The sequence below is a fragment of the Meles meles genome, chromosome 13 (assembly GCF_922984935.1).
Source record: "Meles meles chromosome 13, mMelMel3.1 paternal haplotype, whole genome shotgun sequence".
Lineage (NCBI taxonomy): Eukaryota > Metazoa > Chordata > Mammalia > Carnivora > Mustelidae > Meles > Meles meles.
Window position 1 is genome coordinate 6,491,987 of NC_060078.1, and position 21,095 is coordinate 6,513,081.

Genomic DNA, 21,095 nt, shown 5'->3' on the forward strand with positions numbered 1-21,095 from the left:
AGGGCCGGGGATCAGCAGCCTGAGCTGGGCTTACCTTCCCTTGCCACGCTGCCCAAGGCCAAGTTCTTGGACCTGCTCAGGTTGAACCCATGTGTCACTACTGCCCTCTAGATGCAGGTCATGGTCGCTGAGAGAGGAGGATTGTGGAAAAAAGCCCAGTGAAGGCCGGTGGCCCAAGAGGGTGATACATAAGCTGTTTTGCAGAGATAAGCCTGTGCGTGAGGTTAACGAGTTAACATTCACGGAGGGCGCACACAGTCCCGCCCTCTGCCAGCTACCTTCCTGCGGGCAGCTCGGTCGTTATAAAGGAGGACACATGGCTGCGGCTGCGGGACAGACTGGCTCCCTTGAGTGCGATCACAGAGAGGTGGAATTGTCCCAGGGATGGATGGACTCAGTCCGGGCAGAGGCCGCACAACCCGTACGATCCATTTTCGAGAAGAGCCTCCCCAGTCGTGTCGTGCTCCCGGCTTAGGGGTGCACTGGATGTCAGCCGAGGCTCTCCGGCACCAGCACCGGGCGCGGAGAGTAAACACCTGCACGTGCTGGGTTCCTCCAGCCCAGCCCCGCCGGGAGTGTGGATGCCTCCTAACAACAGTTTTGTAGAGCAAACGATACATGTTGTTGGGAATTTAAACAACTGTGAAGGGGCCAGAAGATGCAACCTTCCACTTACTAAACGAAAAAAATAAATCCCGGGCTCGTCATGGGTGCCATGCTGACTGTAGCGTCAACGATACCGTACTGCACGTTTGAAAGTTGGTAAGAGATGCTGCAAGTTTTCATCACAAGGAAGAGAACATGCAACTCTGTATGGTGATGGCTGTTATCTAGATTTACGGCGGTGATTGCTTCGCCACGTGTGCACATGTCAAAGCCTGATGGGGGACACCTGGATCTAACACGACAGATATCGTGTTATCTGTCAATTATAGCTTGAAAAAAAGGCATTTTTTAAAAATAGCCACGAGGTTTGTAAGCAACGTATAGCACGGAGTGGATCTTTGAGTAGTGAATGAATAATACAAAAAGAATACGGCAGAGGAGCTCTAATCGCTGACTAACCCCTGCTAAAATCCCGATTCTCCTCCGTGTTCAAAGTACTTGTTAATAATGAGCACATGATACACTGCCCCGGGGAGAGGAGCTTCTATCTTTGCTTAAACTCCAGATGCACAAGCAAATACTATTAAAAAAAAAAAAAATGAAATGGGTGACCAGCAAATTCTAGCTTTTCAAAATAGAGGAATGATTCCTCAATTGTATCACCAGGGTACGTCAATGGCAGGAAGAGCGAAGGAAATAAAAGTATTAAAGGAGTCAGTAAGCTCAGGGCTGGGATGATCATAACATCCCAGTGAAATGAACAGAATTTGGCTTCTCCAGAATACGGCCACTGGGGTGGCCAGTTTCTGGCCTCTGAAGAGGGCAGTTCAGTTATCTGATCCTCCCCCCAGGACCGCAGGACCCGCTGAAGAGGGAAGCCCACAGCGGCGTTTCCTCCCCAGCTCCTTAGGCATCCCACGTTCCGCCTGACACAGTTCACTTGGCTTAAGGCTGCTCTACTCCCCACGTTCCCTTTCAAGCCAGGGTCACAGGAATCTCACATGCAAATGGCCACAAAGCCTTTGAGCGAAGCCTGAAGCCTTCCAGAACACAGAACTCCCTAACATACCAAAACCCACTTCCCTGAAGATGTGGGCAGCTGTCTCAATTTCTTTTTGGCAAGAGGAGAAGTATAAAATATTCATATTCATTAAATAGAATCATTTGTCCTAAAATAACATGTCCGCTTACCTCTGGGCAAAAGTGTCATCTGCTTATACTTAGGGCCCCAGTGCCTGGCTTCTGAGGGGAGTCTTCAAAAAGATATGACCACCAGTTGACCCATGAGCCAGGCCCAGGCAATCAGAAGCTTCTGGCCCCTCCCCCGTCCTCGGAATGCGGGTCTTGCTTGCCTCTCCTATTCCTAGGCTGCTCCAAGGACGCAGCCTCGAGCGAATGACGTGGTGTTGAGAACACCTGCCTGGTCTACTTAACTGACCCCAGTTAAGGCCTCTCTGCAGAAACTGTTAAGATCTGGTGAGCAGCCGTAGGGATCCATTTGCCTTGCTGCTGCCCAAGATGAGGCTTGTATGCAAGTTCCCTTTGTGTATTAAACCTGACACCAAGGGCTCCTGGCTGGCTCAGTCCGTGAAGCATCTGTCTTTGGCTCAGGTCATGATCTCAAGATCCTGGGATCAAGTCTTGCATCAGGCTCCTTGCTCAGCGGGGTGTCTGCTTCTCTCTCTCCCTGCTTGTGCTCTCTTTCAAATAAATAAATACAATCTTTAAAAAAAACAAAAACAGGGGCACCTGGGTGGCTCAGTGGGTTAAGCTTCTGCCTTTGGCTCAGGTCATGATCTCAGGGTCCTGGGATCAAGCCCCGCATCGGGCTCTCTGCTCAGCAGGGAGCCTGCTTCCTCCTCTCTGCCTGCCTCTCTGCCTACTTGTGATCTCTGTCAAATAAATAAATAAAATTTAAAAAAAACAAAAAACAAAACAAAAAAAACAAAAAAACCACCTCTCACCCACCGACCTGGAGTAGCCTGCCTCTTCCTTCGGCCTCCCCCTGACCTCCGTGTGTCGGGGCCAGTCTCAGATTATACTGGGGAGGCTCCCACGAGTGTTAAGAACCAACATCATCCAGTCAAATCACCCCCTAGGCGGCGGCCGCACTGTTCCCTAACCGGGCTCGGTCACCAAAGCCAGGTTCGCGACTCCCGAGGCTCACCCAAGACCATGTTTCAGGACTCGTGTTGCGCTCAGTCTGTGTAGCTCTGCTCTGCGATGACGCAGGTGTGACTCGGGAGCCGGCCAGCACCACGCAGACTCCCCGGCCCTGGGCCCGCACAGCCTGCACCTGCCCTGCATCTGTTTCCCATTTAGTGACCCCCCGCAAATAGTGACCAGCAGTGCTCATGGCCCACCTGTGCCATCTGGGGCTCTGCAAACCAGCTTTCGTAAGGCTGCTCTCTTCTTGGACACCTGGGAGCACCAGTGAGGACAGACACCCAGTGTCTCTGGGGTGTGTTGTGTGTGCAGAGCAAGACGCACCTCTCCCACCCACACTCACGGGGCAACGGGCTGGTGTGTGCGGGGCCACGTCTAGGCGACAAGAGAGAGTTTGGGCTGGAGGTACGTTCATTTTGGTGAGAATATGTCAGCTTCCCCTGCATTAGCCCCGTCCGTGCCTCCGTCCCTCCATCCAGTACTTAGGGTGCGCCTGTTCCGTCCCTGTTGTTTGCCTGCAGGATTCCAGGCATCGGGAAAGCAAAGAGGAGTAAGACAGAGTTCTTGCCTTCAAGACACTCGCAGCCCAGTGCGGGATGTGGACACAGAAATAGGCCATTTCAGGGGTGCCTGGGTGGCTCAGTGGGTTGAGCCTCTGCCTTCGGCTCAGGTCATGATCTCAGGGTCCTGGGATTGAGCCCCGCATCGGGCTCTCTGCTCAGCAGGGAGCCTGCTTCCCCCTCTCTCTCTACCTGCCTCTCTATCTACTTGTGATCTCTCTCTATATATCAAATAAATAAAATCTTAAAAAAAAAAAAAAAGAAATAGGCCATTTCAGTGCTGTGTGAAAGTGCCCTGGGGAGGGTGAATTGTTGGGTACAAGTGGCTGCGGGCGATGACACAAGGGAGAGAGAGAGCCGGGGTGAAGACTTCATCCACTCCTGGGTCTCCGGGGACCCCCGAGACTGCACTAGGGGGCATCGCCTGTCCTGCTGAGCCTTTTGCAGGAGACTTTCATCCCCGAAGGGCAAGGAGCAGGTGGCCCTCCCAGAGCCACTGGCTGATACAGCCACAGCTTCCTCTTTGTCACTTCCACATGGTGCCCTCGTCCGTGGACAGGAACTGCTGCAAGCCCTTGCTAGCCACGGCTGAGCGGCTCTGGAGATGGGGTCAGCAGTCGGTGCACACCCCAGGGACAGCCCACAGCCTCATCCTGTGGGCGGCGTTTATAGCGACAGGCCCAGTCTGCCTCCCGGGGGAGCATGGGGCACGACAGGGACAGGTCTGTTCCCACAGGTGTATACACCTGCCTCCCCCGCCCCTGCCCCTGCCCGGCGCAGCCCATACCCGTGACCTTCAGGACGGAGTTACTCCACAGTCACCACAGTGGGGAAGGGGAACCGAGGAGCTTCTCATTTTCAAGATTCTGTAATTGGCAACATGGGCACCCTCTTCCCCATCTCTCACAACTAGAAATTCTTCTAATTGTAAAGGTAACTCATGCTTATAATAACGCACTCTGAAGACAGTAGAGGATAGTCTACAATGGAAAGTTAAAATCCTTCTCACTAACCCCGCTAACCCCACCAGCACCCAACCATCCCCCACCTTGAGCCACTGTGAAGAATTTCTCGGGTCCCCTCCAGGCCTTCCCCACGTGCAAACACATGTGCTTGGTTGTTCCAGAATGAGTAGTAGGATACACAGTGTTCTGTGGCTTCCTTATTCATTTAGCTTGGCATTTTGGACATATTTCCATGTTACCCTAGATAACCTGATGTCTCTTTTGTTTTTATCAATCCCTCATCTCTCTTTAAAGGCAATTGATTATACCAATAAAATGCCCTAAACCAGAACTGGCTGGGGGCTCTCTGCCTCCCTACTAGTGAGAAGAGGCAATAGATTGAAGGAGAAATAGCATTAGACAGATCAAGCTCGGAATTCTGGCATGCTAGCTGTGTGGTCTTTGGAGGTGTCTTAACCTCTCTGGGCCCAGGTGACACATCAGTAAAAATATGATTATATCCATGATTTAGGCTAAGGACCAGAGTGTAGTAATTGCTCAGGAATTGTAGTTCTTCTTAAATAAATGGAAAGACTTCCATATTGGTGTACTGGAAGTCTTGGTGTTATCAAGACGTTGATTCTCACCGTGCCTGGGTGGCTCATTGCATTGAGCTTCTGACTCTTGGTTTCGGCTCAGGTCGTGATCTCAGGGTCGTGCGATCCAGCCCCGCGGGGCTCCGCACTCAGTGGAGGGTCTGTTGAGAGTCTCTCCCTTTGTTCCTACCCCCAACGCTCTCTCGCAAATAAATCTTTAAAGGAAAAAAAAAGATAATAATTCTTCCCTGATTTATCTATGGCCGCAACCAGCTCCCTATCAACATCTCATAAGGTTCTTTTTCTCCTCCCAGAAACTTTTTCAGTGATTCTCACCTTGCCGTACCTCAGAGTCGCTCGTGCAGAGCTCAAAAGAATACTGAGCCTGCTCCCAGCCTCCGAGGCTCTGATTTAAAACTGGGCTGGCCCGGCTGACTAGGGTCACCGGACTGCGTCCACGGGGTTGCTGTTAGACAGCAGCATGGGCTGGAGTCACCTGGGAGGTCTCATCACCTGAATGTCTGGTGGTTGATGCCTGCTCTAGGCTGGGGCGTCAGCGGGGCCACCAGGCCAGATGTGTCCACGTGGCCTCCCCATGCGGCCTGAGGCTCTCACATTGTGGAGGCCGGGATGCTACAGAGAGAATACAGTGCGATCTCTTCGATCTCAGGGAAGCTCTTCTATCTCGCGCAGTCTAGCCCCAGGCATGACAAGGTAGCCCCTCTCTAGTCACGGACCCCCTTAGATTCAAAGGAAGGAACGGAAGCATTCTTCTCGGTGGGAGGAATGTCAACATCACATCAAGACAAAACTGTAAGAATATGTGGGATGCGGGGCGCATGGTGGCCCAGTCGGCTAAGCCTCTGCCTTCAGCTCAGGTCATGATCTCAGGGCCCTGGGATCCAGCCCCATGTTGGACTCTCTGCTCAGCAGGGAGCTTGCTTCTCCCTTTCCTACTACGTATAGATTAAAGCTTCTTGTAAGGTAGAGAAATCCCGAACCCAAAAATCCCTGGGATGTATTATTTGCAATATATGAGACAAAAGGCTAATTAACTTAAAAATGGATAGGGTGGGGGTACCTGGGTGGCTCCATGGGTTAAGCCTCTGCCTTTGGCTCAGGTCATGATCTCAGGGTCCTGGGATTGAGCCCCGCATTGGGTTCTCTGCTCCGCGGGGAGCCTGCTTCCCCCTCTCTCTCTCTGCCTGCCTCTGTGACTGCTTGTGATCTCTCTCTTTCTGTCAAATAAACACATAAAATCTTAAAAAAAAATGGATAGGGTGCTTACAAGTCAATAAGATTGTTCCAATTAAAAAAAAAAAACACAACAAAAAAACTTGTACCAGCAATTGATAGAAGAATTTACAGTGATAAATATACATTTAAAAAGTTGAACTCAACTAAGAGAATGTAAGCTTTACTAAACAACCACCCCTCGATGTTCATGTATCTGACTGGCAGAGATGAAAAGAAAAAAGAACTCTTCAAGAATAAAAATTCAGGGAAGTAGGTGCTCTCAGACACTCCTGCTGGTGGGAGTATAAGTTGGTACAAACTTCTGGAAGGCAGATGGACAGTATGTATCAAAATCTTTAACATTTTGAATAATATTGAGTCTTATTCTAGAGAAGTGAATAAGGACATTTTGATAGAAGTACAATGTTGTTTATTAACTGTTATTTACCATAGCAAAGAGAGAGAGAGAGAGAGAAAAGAAACATTCTAAATGTTTGTCAATAAGAGAGTTTGTGAGAGTTGATTGTCCATTCATAGAATATAATACTATTACGGGCATTAAAAGTGATGTTCCTATGCACATTTATTTAAATGGAAAACAAAATATCTAAAAGTATATTAAGCAGGATCCCATTTTTTGTTACATACATTTTACAATATACACGTAACACGATTGTATGTGTATGTGTCTGTTTACATTTCTGGGATAAGATATCAATGTATTAGTGGGATGATTGCTAAATAATGAGCTTTCTGGTGATTTCTTTTTCTTGTACTTAACCTTGACTTTCCAGTTTTCTTAACGTAAATGTGTTAAGCACAAAGAAATAAAAGTATAATACCATAAAATTTTTTAAAAAATTAAAAAATACAGTAAAAATAAATCTCTAATTTCTACTTAAAATGTTCTATAAGAAGGGAGGTGGGAAGGGATGTGGCCTGTATAGCAAACCAGATCCAGAGGCACCTTCTGCCATGATAGTTACTGACTGACTGGCCTTTGGGGAGTTACGTCACTTTGGGCCTTAGCTTCCTGACTCGTGCAATGGGCACAATAAATTCTACTTCACAAGATTACTGTGAGGAAGGCACCCCCTTTCGCTTTTACATTCAACGGATGAAAGCTTCTTCCTGGAGGGTCCTTACTTAATATTTGAGCCGATCGTCTTGCACCACCAGGCATTAATATCTCCTAAGCAACTAGATACACGCTCACTGGGTCTCCCTGGCATAGCACCCGCATTTTCTGGAATTCCGTGGCAGCCTCCACTTAGATGCACTGGGAACCTGGGCTCCAGAGGGGTGAGTATACATGTCCGTGTGCACACAAGCACACTTAGAATGCTTCTGTGTGGTCCTCCCCACACGGACCATGCTGCTGTGGCAGGGTTGCCACGGCCGTCTGCAAATGTTGGCTGGGGAAGACAGGACCCTGGGAGGAAGCGCGCTGGGCTTTGTGGGGGAATCTGCCATTAAAAGACTTGGGGCGCCTGGGTGGCTCAGTGGGTTAAGCCTCTGCCTTTGGCTCAGGTCATGATCTCAGGGTCCTGGGATCGAGCCCCACATCGGGCTCTCTGCTCAGCAGGGAGCCTGCTTCCTCCTCTCTCTGCCTGCCTCTCTGCCTACTTGTGACCTCTCTCTCTGTGTCAAGTAAATAAATAAAATCTTAAAAAAAAAAAAAAGGCTTGAAGACACTGAGAAATTGTGACATTTCGACTTCCTTTGGTAGCAGGTGAGGCAACTAACCAGTATTAGGAAAGTTCTAGAGCAGGACGATGGGAAAGCCTAAGCAAAGTCTTTTGGGGAAGTTATCTGGGCCTTCGGGCTGGGAGCCTAACCACCCGCCCCAACACCCCCCTCCCCCTCCCCCGCCCCCGCCAAGCGGGCACCGGGAGGCTTTCCCTGCCCTCTAGTGGTCTCCTGTGGCATCGCCTGTGACAAGACCGGCGGGGGGGGGGGCGGGGAGGGGGAGCTTGGCCATCTCTCAGGCTGTCACCGGGGTGCATCGAGTCCCAGCTCTTCAAGCCACCGCGAAGCCAACCGGAGAGCCTGTTCTTGAAGCTCCCGTGGCTCTTCCATCCCTCAACTCTGGCTGTTGTGGTTTGACAAAGGCCGCTGCGGTCCTTCCGCGCGGTAAGGTGCTTGGCCTGCGGCGGGACCTCCTGACCCCGGAGCAGCCCCGGCCAGTGCGGACTGCGGAGCCGCAGCGGGGCAGGGACGGCGCGGGGAGGGCCCGGCGCCTCCTCCTTGCAGGCGGGTGGTCCCCGAGCCCGCTCGCTCCGGCTCCCACTCAAGGAATTTTTCAAGACCACGTTTCTTGCCAACATATCCATTATCTTTGCAACATCTTTGTCACAGGTTTGCTTAGTTCCGCAGGGACGGAAGCTGCAGCGTGTGGTCCGTGCTGGCATTTAGGAAATCAAACCGTTGCAGCGCCACACAGAGGTGTCCGGCGGGACCCCAACGCGAGTGATTCCAGCCCTTCCCGGGAAATCCTAGTGAGTCGGCGTCATTCCCATTCCCCTAAAATGTTGTGATGGGATGTGCTTCTGTCCTTGGAAATCTTTCGGGGGCCACCCTGGAATGCATCCCCCAGACTGGAGGGCAAGGAAGGGTCTGTGGGGTGAGGCGCCCGGCGGAAAGGTCAGGGCGGCCTGTCAGGCGGTTTGGACTGGATGGGGGCAGGTGCAGGGCCCAAGGTCTGATGCATCCCTCCCCCAGGCGGGAGGCACCAGGGTAGGGAAGGTCAAGGGGCTCTCTCCAGCCCCTTCCCTGCGTCTGCCGAGCTAACATGAGGGAGCGGCCCCTGCCTGCTTGTCAGGTCTGAAAGGAGCACTGAGTCCAGAGTCTGGAGCATCCCCTTCTGCTCTTCTGCTCTTCAGGAGCACCTGCGGCCCATTGCCCATTGGTCCTGCCCATTGGTCCGCAGCACTGATGTGTGCAGACGGTTCACGCACCCTCATCCCTAGGGGGCAGGAACAGAGACTCCGCTTCACACCTCTTTCCGTGTCAAACATTCTAAATTTACCGTTTATGTTTTTTGAGTCAGGAGAACCAATGCATGGTGGTTGTTTTTTTTTTTTTAAGATTTATTTATTTTAGAGAGAGTGTGAGTGAGCAGGGGAGGGGCGGAGGGAGAGGGAGAGAATCTCAGGCAGGCTCCATGCTGAGCAAGGAGCCCCAATGTGGGGGTTTAGGGGGGACTCGATTCCTCCTCTGACCCTGAGATCAGGACCTGAGCCAAAGCCAAGAGTCAGCCAAAACCTGAGCCACTCAGGCACCCGTGGTCATGGGTCTTTAAATCCACGAGTGGATGAACGAAACAGGAGAAGCTGTGCTGGGATTACTAGGCAGACCCCCAAGACTTCAGCTCCTCAGTTAAGAAACCCCAGTTGCCGTGAGTACTGACGTGAAATGGCCAAGGTCACAGGTGAGATTCACTTCACTTTAGGACTATGGCCGAAACAATGGCAATTATGTGGCCTGCCTTTCAAGACCCACCATCTGTTCCCTCTAAGAAGCCTTTTTAGATCAGTTATGCCCTTATTATTTATTATTTCCAGGTAGACAACATAATGATTCGACGACCATATACATCACGAAATGCTCACCACGATGAGCCTAGCTGCCAGCCGTCACCGTGTATCAATGCAGTTATCACATTATTGACGGTACTTCTCATCCCTGTGATGCTTTTATTTCTTTTTCGGATTCTTGAATTACGCATGTGTACGTGTTAGGTAAATTGATCATCTGAGGCATCGTCCTCTGGGATGTCCTTTCTCTCTCCATCCCGCCCTGAGAGACTGGCCACAAGGGCTCCACGCGTTCCCAGGAGGGACGTCCTTGGGGTGCTGGGGAACAAGGGGTGAGCCGGAAGAGAAGTGCAAGGCCACGCCCATGGGCGGAGGAGCTCCCAGGGGGGCTCAGAGCCAAGGGAGAGGGTGGGGTGAAAGGAAGAAGGGGGCAGCCCACTGACTGCCCCGTCCCCCTAGGGGCATGGAGGGACGGCTGCACCTTACCCCTCTGCACAAGCAGTGAGGGAAACACCGTAGCTCCCGTCGGCCAAAGGGCCGGGGTAAGGAGGCTGCAGAGTGACCCGTGAGGACCACGGGACCAAACACCCCAAGACGCACAGAGAGACGCTGTAAAATGAGCCGCCAAGCACGGCCACCACACCGGGGGTGGAAGTCTCAGGTGGAAGCCTGAGACTGGGGGTGGGGCGGGTTGGCCGGGGCGCGTCCTAAGCGGCAGGTCCGCAATAGACAGTCTAGATAGGGGTCTGGGGAGAACCCTGAGGAAGGAGGGGGTTCAACGGGACTCCTGGCTATGACTGAGTTTGAACCCACAGTGACTAAGAAATGACCGCATTGAACTCGAATCCCCCTAGAGTGAGTTGTCTGCCAACGCAGGGCTCCGAGTCTGCAAATCAAAATGAGCTATGGAACAAACAAGGCTTTTTGGGTACACTTTGTGTACAGCCGTACAAGCCACACCTACCAGTTATGCTGTAACACATATCCTAACCGGATACAAGTATATATGAGATGATTACGAGGTAGCCTTTTACCTTTTTTTTTTTTTTTAAACAATACTACAAACAAACATACTCAAAGGTAGAGATCACCAGAGGTACAAACTCCTGTATCAGCGAGGGTCTCAACAAAGATAGACGTGCTCTCATGAGGACAATTTGAGCGAGGGTTAAAGTTATGGCTGGGGATGTGGGACACCAGTCCGAGATGGGAGTGGAGACCTGCTCTCACTCTCTTCTTTCCCTCCTTTGCCTGCTAGGAAGCCAGGGAGCAAGGGAGCCATAGATGTTCTCTAAGTGGTTTGGCTTTTTGGGGTTCAGATCAGGATGGGGGGAGTAGTAGGTGAACGAATGGAAAGGATCTGTCATAATCCCATATACCAACACCCAGACGCAACGGGTGTTCCTACTGCTGCTGTAACCAGTTACCACACATGTTGTGTGTGCCTCAAAACACCACCACGGACGATCTCCCAGCTGGGGAGTCAGAAGCCCAGGGCAGTGTGGCTCAGTCGGGTCCTCTGCAGAGGCTCTCACAAGGTCTGTAGGGCTGCGCCCCTTCCTGGAGGCTCTGGGGAAGAACCCGCTCCCAGGCCCATTCAGGTGGTAGCAGGACCTGGTTCCTTGTGGTTGTGGGACTGAAGTCTGTTTGCTGACTGTCGGCCAGGACTTGTTCTAGCCAGTGGAGGTAACCTTGCTCCTTGGCTCGTAACTGCCTTGCTCCTCTCTGAAGACACCCGATGGCCAGTGGCTCCTTCCCACCCTGCAGCCTTATCCTGCCTGCTTTGTTTTTGCCTTAATTGATTCTTCTGCCTTCCTCTTCTGGCTGTCAGGGCCCACCTGCATTGTGCAGGATAAAAAATCTCCCGGTTTCTAGGTCGCTAATAACTTTAATTCTATCTGCAAAGTCCTTTCACAGAAGTACCCAGACCAGAATCTTGGAATCTTTTGAATGTAGCCAACTACCACGCGATCAGCACTTGGCCAATCTTCGGCCACAAGCTTTTTCTTTTTTTAATCACAGTGATTTAAAAAAAAAAAAAGAACTATACTGAGGTATACCTCACATGCCATACAGTTGACTTATTTAAAGTGCACAGTTCTTGGTATATTACTTCTTAATTTTCTAAAGTTGTGGTAGAATATATATACACATATAGACATATATGTCTATATATGTGACATATATGATAAAATTTGCCATTTTAACCATTTTTGAGTGTGCGTTTCAATGGCATTGAGTACCACAATGCTGTGCAACCATCATTACCGTTTACATCCCAAACTCTTCCAATGACCCTAAATAAAAACTCTGAAACCATTAAGTGATATCTCTCCCTTCTCCTGCCCCTAGCCCCGGTGACATCTAGTCTACCTTTGGTTTCCGTGAACTTGGCTAACCGAGGGACCTCGCATATACGGAATCAGGTAATAGTTGCTCCTGGCATCTGGCGCATCTCACTCAGCACAGCGACTTTGGATTTCATCCATGCTGCAACGCGCTGGGACTTCCTTCCTTTTCATGGCCGAATGTCCCATCACAGGAGTACGACACTTATCCTTTTGTTTATCAGTGGCACCTAGGCTGTTTCTACCTTCGGTTATGAGAAAAGGCCGCCGTGAACGCTGGTGGACGAGTAGCTGTTTGAGCCCCTGACTTCAATGCCCTCGGGTGTAGACTTAGAAGTGGAATTGTTGCATACGGTAATGCTATATTCAGATTATTAAACGGCTATCTTCTTATCACAAATCACCCAACAGTAAGTCTTTTCATTCCAACAAGATAAAGATTTTTTTTAACAAAAAAAATTGTTTAATTTTCTGCACTGATATTTGTACAACTGTAAACTTAAGGAATCATTCAATACTTGTATAAATCTGGGGGAACAGTTAATAAGCACCTTCAGTGGGTTCCACAGTTTAAGAATTGATCATTTGAAACTTTTAGAATGAATCTAGTAAAATGAATAAAAGTTATAAAAACTATACAAAATCATGACAAACATTTGATATAGTGGGCTTGATATGGAATGATAAATACATAAAAAAAAGCAAAACTAATTCAGGGAGCTGGGCTGGATAAAAGACCCATGTATTCCCCAAATCATGTGACTTGGGGGGCACATATTTGGCTCTCACAACAAACTCCAATTATCCAGGGAAACGCTCTTTCCCCATCCAGGTGCCACCGCGTTGCTGAAGCCGATGAGGACAATGTGGGGAGGAGGGTTGGATGGGGAGGAATGAGCTCACTGAGCTTTGCAGATAAGGGGAAGGATCCCTGCCCCAAGGAGAAAAACAAGCAAATTCTTCCATGTCCTCAAGTGTTAGTGTTCTTTGGCAAAAGGTACCATTTTCTCTTTGGGATTATTAAGGAGCTTTTCTCATTGCTGTTGTGAAATAGCCCTTTCTACCCTTTCCTCTTGACCAATCTCTTTGTGAGACCTTTCCGCTGTGCCTTCTCTACTCCCTTACCCTAATCTTTCCTGACTGACACCTGATGTCCAGCTTTCAATTGAAAATTCCTGTTATTTTGCAACTCTGGGAAACAGCTGATAAAAGGTAACATTAGCTACTTATCTGGCCTGGAGATGTTTTAAAACACATCATCATGACAGATGGCAGTGATCCCTTTAATGACACCAGTGAGCAATCAAGGGTCTCGGTCAGGGGTGTAAATACACGATCTGGTCCTCTTCGATGAGAAGACCGCCAGCAAGACCATGAGCAGAGGGAGAGACAAAGGAGAAGTGAGCTCATGGTGACTGGAGGTCAGCTCTCACCAGGGGGTAAGGGTGGGGAAGGTCTGGGGGTAGGTCATCACTGGTTCCAGCCCCCCAGCTATGCCTGACGTGAGGGAGGGGGGCCATCGGTGCCAGCCGTGGGGCCAGGCCACTCAAGAGACCAGATGCTGGGATCCAAGTGCTTTGTGCAAAGAGGAATACGTTGGTCACTGTTGGTGTGACTTAAGTAAGCACTTCCAAACAATCCTTACCCTCAAACACCTGACTCTACACCTTGAAATTCCTACCACCAGATCCTCTTTTGACTGAAGGCTTTGCTTACCAGAGGCTACTGCTGAAATGCCTGTCACTTATCTGGGAGGGGCTGCTCCTCATGGCCCACAAGTGTCCATGCAGCCCTAAGACAGGGGGTTTTTGAACGAGGGGCAAGTTTTGCTCACTGTGATGGAGGCCTTGGGCAGGAGGCAGGTGGTACAGAACTCAGGGAAAAGCCAGGGGTGTGGGGAGGGAAATCAGAGCACCAAGAGCAGAGAGGGGGAGGGTTAACTCCCTCCTTCTTCCACAGCCTCGCCTGGGTGGCCCTGGCTGGTGTGTCAGAGAGATAACAGGATGGCAGGTGTGTCAGAGTGAGGCTGAGCTCATAAGGCCACGGAGAGGGCCATTCACGCCTGGGGAGGCTCCACTCACCACTGGGGTGCTAAGTTGGGGAAAGGCTCCAGAGCACTGGGACGGGCATATAGTTCTCCCTTGGGAGGGTTTTCTGTCTGTGTGCAGGGGAAGAGGCTTTCCCATTCCGGAAGCCCAGGGCATATGTTTAGGGGGACACTGAGGGGAACACTGTTGGGGCTCAGGCTGGGTAGGACCTGGGCGTGGTGGCCACCAGCTCAGCCAGTTTTCAGTCTGGACCCTTTCAAGCAGGGTGTTGCTGAATACGTCCAGAGGGAATGAGGCACTCTTGTCTTCATTTCCGCTCGATACAGTCGACCCCCAGCGTGTTGTCGGGGCAACGGCAGGTCCTGCTTCCGGGGGTGGCCAAGCAGAGGTGGGTGCAGCCACCATTGTTCACTGAGCAGTAGTTGTGACCTGGAAAAGGCAGAAATCAGCTCAACTGCCCCCTGAGAGAGCAGCTTCCCTATGAGCCCCCTTTTTGGTTTCCAGGGGGCCGAGCATGTGGCTGCTGCAGGAATAGGGACCCTTCCTCGCTAGGATTTGCCAGGTGGGCAAGACTATCATTTCTCGGGTCCTGAGCCGGGGACCGTGCAGATTTACCACCGGAGCTGCTGAACGGGGCCCGGGAAGGCTTCTCCGGTTCAGATTGTAACGCAGAGCTGGGACTTCCAGGCACAAAGTGCGCCGTGTCTCTCTTGTCCCCTCGGCTTTGCACCGGGCTGGGGTGGAGGGGTGCAGCGGTGGGAAGCCGACGAGGACGAGCTCGGGGAAAGCAGGTTCTGGAGCGGGGCTGCCCAGCTCAGCCCCCGTTGTGCCTCTGTGAGCCGCGTGCCTCTGGCCCGTGGCTTCGGCTTTCCTTGTGCATGAAATGGGCACAAGCCCGGCGCCCGCCTCACAGGGCTGCTATGAGGACAAGGGAACGAAGGAGTGCCCGGCCTGGGCATGCAGGGCTGCCGTGTATGAGGCACCCGGCTCTGGCGCGAAGCTCCCGGGCGTGTTCGGGGTTGTTAGGAGCAGCAATGAGTACCGTGGCTGGGGGGCCACGCGGACAGACTTTTAAAGCAGGAGAGATGGTAACACGGATGTTCCTGTTTGGAACCCGAAGACCACTTACTTTTAGACCAGCCCGAGATGCGCGCTTTCCCTCCCCCGGTCCACCTGCCTCATCCCCTAGCATTTTCCACATGGCTCAGCCACTGAATAATGAAGACTCGTGATGGAAGGGACCGGGACTCCCCTCCCCCGTGGTCAGGGCTGTGAGGGGCCAGAGAGGTAGTGGCTGGGGCGATGGGCTTGCAGGCCCAGGGCCCTCCCAGCGCCTGAACAGGAAGGAAGGGCCCGCGTGGGTTACCTTGAGGACACTGGGACAGGGCCGTGGTGACTCCATAGAGCCGGGTCTGCTTGAGGGGCTGGAAGGTATCGGTCTCTTTGGAAATCGCGAGATCTACGGTGACCACGGAATTCCTGCGGAACACCAAAAGGCGGAAGGTAAAGGTACATCTGCTGGCTCGAACCTTCTGTCTTCTGTGGTTTGGGGACAAACTGGAGGCCACACGGGACACGCTGGCCTGAGTTCCTCCCAGCCATCCCTCCCTCCCTCCCTCCTCTTGCGGAGGGACAAGCCTGCATCTCTCTGGCTGCTTAAAAAGGGACAAAGGTTAGCAAAGCTCTCCCCTCAGCTCCAAATTCCAAGCTGGGGAAATGGCTTTCTCTCCAGATGGCCCTGGCCGCAGCCGCTGGCGTGGTCTGACCCCTCCTCTGTGCAGGAAGGGCTGGGCGCAGGGGCCGTGGGAACACTGCAGCCTAAGAAGCGAAAGGAAGTAGGGGCACAGGGGGGCATGGAGCCCACCTGCCGGGGAACCCCGGACAGCTCGCAAGGACAGAACAGACACGCTCCAGAAGCCCGAGGAGGTCCCCATCCAGGAGCAAACAGACAATAAACGGCACCTCCTGCCCCAAGGCGCCCTCAGCCCCCGAACTCCTTCACCCTCCTCTCCTGACAGCTGGAAGGGCGAGGCAGAGGGCGGGCATCTCTGGACGCTAGAAGGTCATGCTAAGAGGTCCCCAGGAAGGGCTTGGCCTCCCAGAGACAGGGTGGCAGGACAGGCTCCCTGGCCCCCGCTGACATACGTCTTCCAGTCCGTGTAATACAGATGCTTCCCATAGCTGGTGACCGCGAAAGGGTACTGGAGCCCTTCGAGAACCTTGCGTCGGCCCGAATGGCCGGGCTTCAGACACTCCATCCGACTGGTGCCTGTGCGGAGCGAAAACAAGGGGTTCATTGTGTACACGAGAAACAGCCCCTTTGTGTCAAGATGAGTAAGGAGGGCAAGGGGGAGAGGAGTCAGCACGACGATAACAGATCCTGGAGAACACATGTGACCTGCTCTTCGACACTGGAAAGCTTTCTCTCTGCCCCGGTCAATCCCCACCTCTACGGGGGGAGGAGGGGGGCAGTCACCCAGACCTGATTCTGACGTGGGCTGGAGCTGAGGGGCCTTTCCTTGCTCGCACCCACTCCCGGAGTGCCTGGGGACAGAGTAGGACTGATGACACCCCCAGCTCTCGCTCAAGTCCCTGCCCCCTGGAGCCTCCCAGGCCCTCCCTCCTCGCCCTCAGAGCCCCTGCAGCGGACACAAGATGCCCTCCTCGCAGCCCCCCACCCCATGGCAGCTGACAGTGCTGCGAAGAGCGCAGGAGCTCCACAGACATGCGGGGGACGGCTGATCTTGCGCCCCTATGGAGCACCCGCCCACATCCCTTGCCTGAGGGACACCCCAGGGCCGGGGCACCAGCAGGACCGTACGCTTTCCTCTTCCTTGGCTCCAAGTCCTGCCTGAGCGCCGGGGGACAGATGCGAGCGAGAGGAATGTGAGTCATGAATTGCGTAATAGATGACATTAGGGTGAGGACAGGCTCCAGAATCAGCACACTTTTTCTCCAAGGGCCAGATGGTAATTAAGTGAGGTTTTGTGGGCCAAGAGGCAAAATTGAGGACACGGTGGAGGCACTTATGTAACTTACGTAACGTCTTAAAATGTAACATTGTAACACTGAAAAATGTAAAAACCATTTATAAGACCCGGGTGGTACCAAAGCAGGTGGCGGGCTGGACCCGGCCTGCGGGCTGGAGGTGCTAACCCTGGCCGGAGAAGACTGAGAACCCGCCCGAGACTGAGCGTCGAGCCTAGAGAAACAATACGTGGCAGAGCAAAGATGGGGAGCAATTCCCGGTGTGGGGAGTCAAAGAGCTCGCTCACACTGTCTTCCCCGTTACGATACTAGCCCACAGTGGGTAAGAATAAATGTTTAAAGAAAAAAAAAAAAGCATGGTTCCAATCCCAGGAGTCAGGCCTGGGGCTTTTGGTCACCTGCATCCACCCAGCAGAGCTGAGACGAGTAGGCGTCGAACGTCAGCCCGTTGGGCAAGCCCAGGTCCTCCTGCACGAGAACCCTCCGGTTCGTGCCGTCCATGTACGAAGTTTCAATTTTGGGGCTATCTCTGTTCCAGTCTGTCCAGTAAAGATTCCTAGAAGAGGAAAAGGAAGGGAAAGAGGCAGGGGAGTAATGACGGTGAGACGTTTATGGAAGCAGGTTTAAAAGAAACCACAATGAAGACATTAGCAGACGTTCAAACACGGGATGGCGAAAATGTTCTGGAGGCGGTAAGACAGGTCCTTTGCAAAGAGACTTGGATTTGGCTCTTTGTTTGGACTTGGATACTCTGGACTCTTCCCTTCAACATAACCGACATGTTCCATCTCGTGTCAGTCTGGTTAAAGCAGTTCAAAAATAGAGCCCAAAACAGAACACCACCACCGAGACAAACATGTGGGAATTCCTGTCTGCTGTCCCTACACAGGGTGGCACAGCACCGGCCACTAGAGAGGTGGCCACGGGGCCACAGAACTAGGGATGTGGCCTCGCAGGGAAGGGATCAAAGTGTGAAGGCACGGAGGGCCTGGTGTGTAAGATTCAGAGCTGCTGTAGGGAGCAAGAGAGAAAGCATCGATGGGATGACAAAACCCGGGAAGGGATCTTCTGGGGGTCCATGGTGTGTTGGCCTGAGCCCCAGGGATATCTATGCTGCTTGATACCCTTCCGGGGTTGGTACAACTCGGGTACTGATCCACATTCAACTCAAAGGGAAATAACCAACTTCTGAGCCGCTGACTTACGGAGCCCCTTCCTAAAAGACTTAGAGGTGGAGCATGGGATCAGGTCCATAGTCACGGGAATTGGGATCAATGTCCTGGCATTTCCCCATGCATATCTCGAAGCCGCCCACTGGGACTTGTTTGTCCTCTGAGGCCTTCATTTCAGGAGAGCAGTGCCAGAGTTCGAGGCTGATGCTTGAGACTATATTAAAGGGCAGCAGCAAACAGACTAGACATGCGCCCAGATTGACACCACGTTACCCCTGCACGGAGTCGGTCACGATGCCTCTGGGATTCACCAGGTCGGTGTCAAACAGCACCCGGCGCTGGGTGCCATCCAGCCTTGCAACTTCTATTCTGTCCAAGTGAGAATCTGTCCAGAAAATGTTGCGGCCGAGATGGTCAAGGGCGATGCCTTCTGGACTTCCAAGATCTAGAACCAAACATAGGACACTGCTGGTTTTTTTCAGCAGGTGAGATTCGGTTTTTCTGATTACTCGGTGTTACTTCACGCGGTGTTCAATCCTTGGACTTTGGGAAAACAAAAGGGAATGTGGAATGCTCGTTGTGGTAAGTTAACCAACATTCAAAGTGATGAATTAAAAAATGTCGCTCATTGACTTGGCAGACATCTACCCTGGGAACCATGTTGGGAACTAAGCCCACGATCATACCTCAGCTGTGGCCCTGGCTTCCGGGAGCTTGCAAGCTCTCGGAGTTCTGGTTCTACAGGAACATGGAGGCAGACACCGGACTCAGCCTGGGGAGACCCAGGAAGGATTTCTAGGGGAGGTGACACGTGACGCTGGCTCCCAAAGGACCAGTAGGAGTCTGCCAGGCAAAGATCCTAGATGAGGGCTGCCAGACAGAGGGACCAGCACATGAGTATAAAGGAAGACCGGACACGGCTTGAAGTGGACTGTATGTAATTGTGGATGCTGGAGTCCGTGGGGACGGGAGAACTGCCAGAGATGGAACAAAATAGATTTGCCTTAGTCATTAGTTATTGGGGGAAAAAGGTCACCTCAGGGAAGTAATAGCAAGAAGTCATAGCTGTTATTTCTTTTCTGCAAGTAACACGCCCAGAGTCCTTACTAGCTTGTCCGTGACTGATTTTCCAGCCAGGGTTGCCACACGACAAGCCGGCTGCAGTACGAGCCCTCGGTGCCCGTCTAACCTCACCACAAGTTCCAGGCTGCACTGATTCCCTGACGACGTATAAACGCGAATTAAACATGAGATCCCCACCAGGGTTTCACTTGTCACTTCGGATGCTGTCCTCTTACTGTCACTTAGGATTCTGTCCTCTTACTGATTCGAGAGCTAAAGGTCACTCAGTATGGCTGGAAGCCAACAAGAGGAAGAGGTCAAGGATGAAGTTACCCTAACCCACGGACTCCGGGTTGGAGGAAATCTTCCCCCAGCATCTGAGGAACCATGTGTTCCTTCATCAATGTGTGAGCGGCTCAGACCCTCAGCTCTCTCACAGCAGCCTTCCCCCGGCTCCTAACATGACCTTGACTGCGGATGTTGGATACACCAGAGTCCCACCCCCCGGAAAAGACCCCTGCCAGGGCAAGTTTATTAAGAATGAGAAACAGCCCTTGAACAAGGTTTTTATTATTCAAACCCAAAGTAGAGATCTGTGAGGTATTACAATATTTCCCACATCCCTAGGGGAGAAGGGGCAGCGAGTCTGACCTCTGCAGACCTCTTGTGTATTTCAGACAAAAACCAGAATAAACCATTCCGGGGTGTGTCTGGGATGAGCACATCCTCGCCAGTGACGCTGGTGCACTCAGACACAGAAGAGTCGGGGGAGGCTGTTCAACGGCGCTATTTCACAAGACAGCCAGGGGCACCCAGAAACCCTGTGTCGTTTTGTCTCCTTATGAACCGCTCTGGTCCCGACTTCGAACCCAAGAGCAATCAAACTTCCTCCTCCAACCAGGAAGATACTTCTTCTTTTTTATATTTTATTTGTTTATTTGACAGAGAGATACAGTGAGAGACAGAACACAAGAGGGGGAGCAGGAGAGGGAGAAGCAGACTCCCCGCTGAGCAGGGAGCCTGACATGGGGCTCGATCGCAGGACCCTGGGACCCAGGCCCGAGCCAAAGACCGTCATTTAACCAACTGAGCCACCCAGATGCCCCCACGAAAATACTTCTTTTTGAACGATCATGCCAAAGAAGGGTCTGGAAAACCTCACCCTTTACTGTGCAGCCAGGGCAAGAAGGCAAGACAGCAAGGCAGTATTTTCCGTACTGCTTACATCAAGAGGGAACAGATTACGAGATATTTGGTTAGTTTAACTCAAGGGAGGAGAGAGATGTTTAGCATTCGGGCAGCATGAAATAAAGAAGAGCTCCTCACTCCACCTTCACGCACTAGCGAGGCACCAACCTGTACCATGACGAAGACTGACATGGAAATTTCTTTCTCTCTTTTTAAAAAAGAAAATTTATCCCCAGTGATCTTTCCTCTACAAAGGTCACATTCTAGTTTCATTCTTTATTTTCCCAGTGGACTTCTGCCTGGAATGTTTCTTACTGAGTTTAAAGCTTTCTTGGATGATTATCAGTTCCAGAAGCAACAGGAAATAGCAGTGATGACCTATCTCTTCCACTGGGTTCGCAAGTCAAACCAAAGATAAAGCAACATTTTTAACAGAGAGAGAGAGAAGACACAAAAGGGCATTTTCAAAATTCTGCTCATTAAGCCAAACCATGAAAACTGGCAGACATTATTTAAGCGGCACCTTGACTTCTGGAAAAGGATGCGGGCTCGATGTCCGAAGCTAGACATGTATGACTCAACCTCAGCTTGATTCCTGCTCCTGCCGCATCAGCTTTTGTGAAGGAGCCAAGGAAGGAAAAAACC

At 51.8% G+C, this 21,095-nt stretch overlaps 1 protein-coding gene across 1 annotated transcript in view; it reads right to left on the reverse strand.

The window, feature by feature from the left end:
- Positions 1-12,432: 12,432 nt before the first annotated feature.
- NID1 (nidogen 1) overlaps positions 12,433-21,095 on the reverse strand; it is an 87,264-nt gene continuing 78,601 nt past the window's right edge. The window contains exons 16-20 of the mRNA XM_046027260.1: positions 18,474-18,645; positions 17,427-17,584; positions 16,186-16,309; positions 15,407-15,519; positions 12,433-14,469 (exon numbers count right to left, since the gene is read on the reverse strand). Coding sequence (XP_045883216.1) covers positions 14,348-14,469; positions 15,407-15,519; positions 16,186-16,309; positions 17,427-17,584; positions 18,474-18,645 — 689 coding nt within the window. The 3' untranslated portion in view covers positions 12,433-14,347. The remainder of the gene's footprint in view (positions 14,470-15,406; positions 15,520-16,185; positions 16,310-17,426; positions 17,585-18,473; positions 18,646-21,095) is intronic.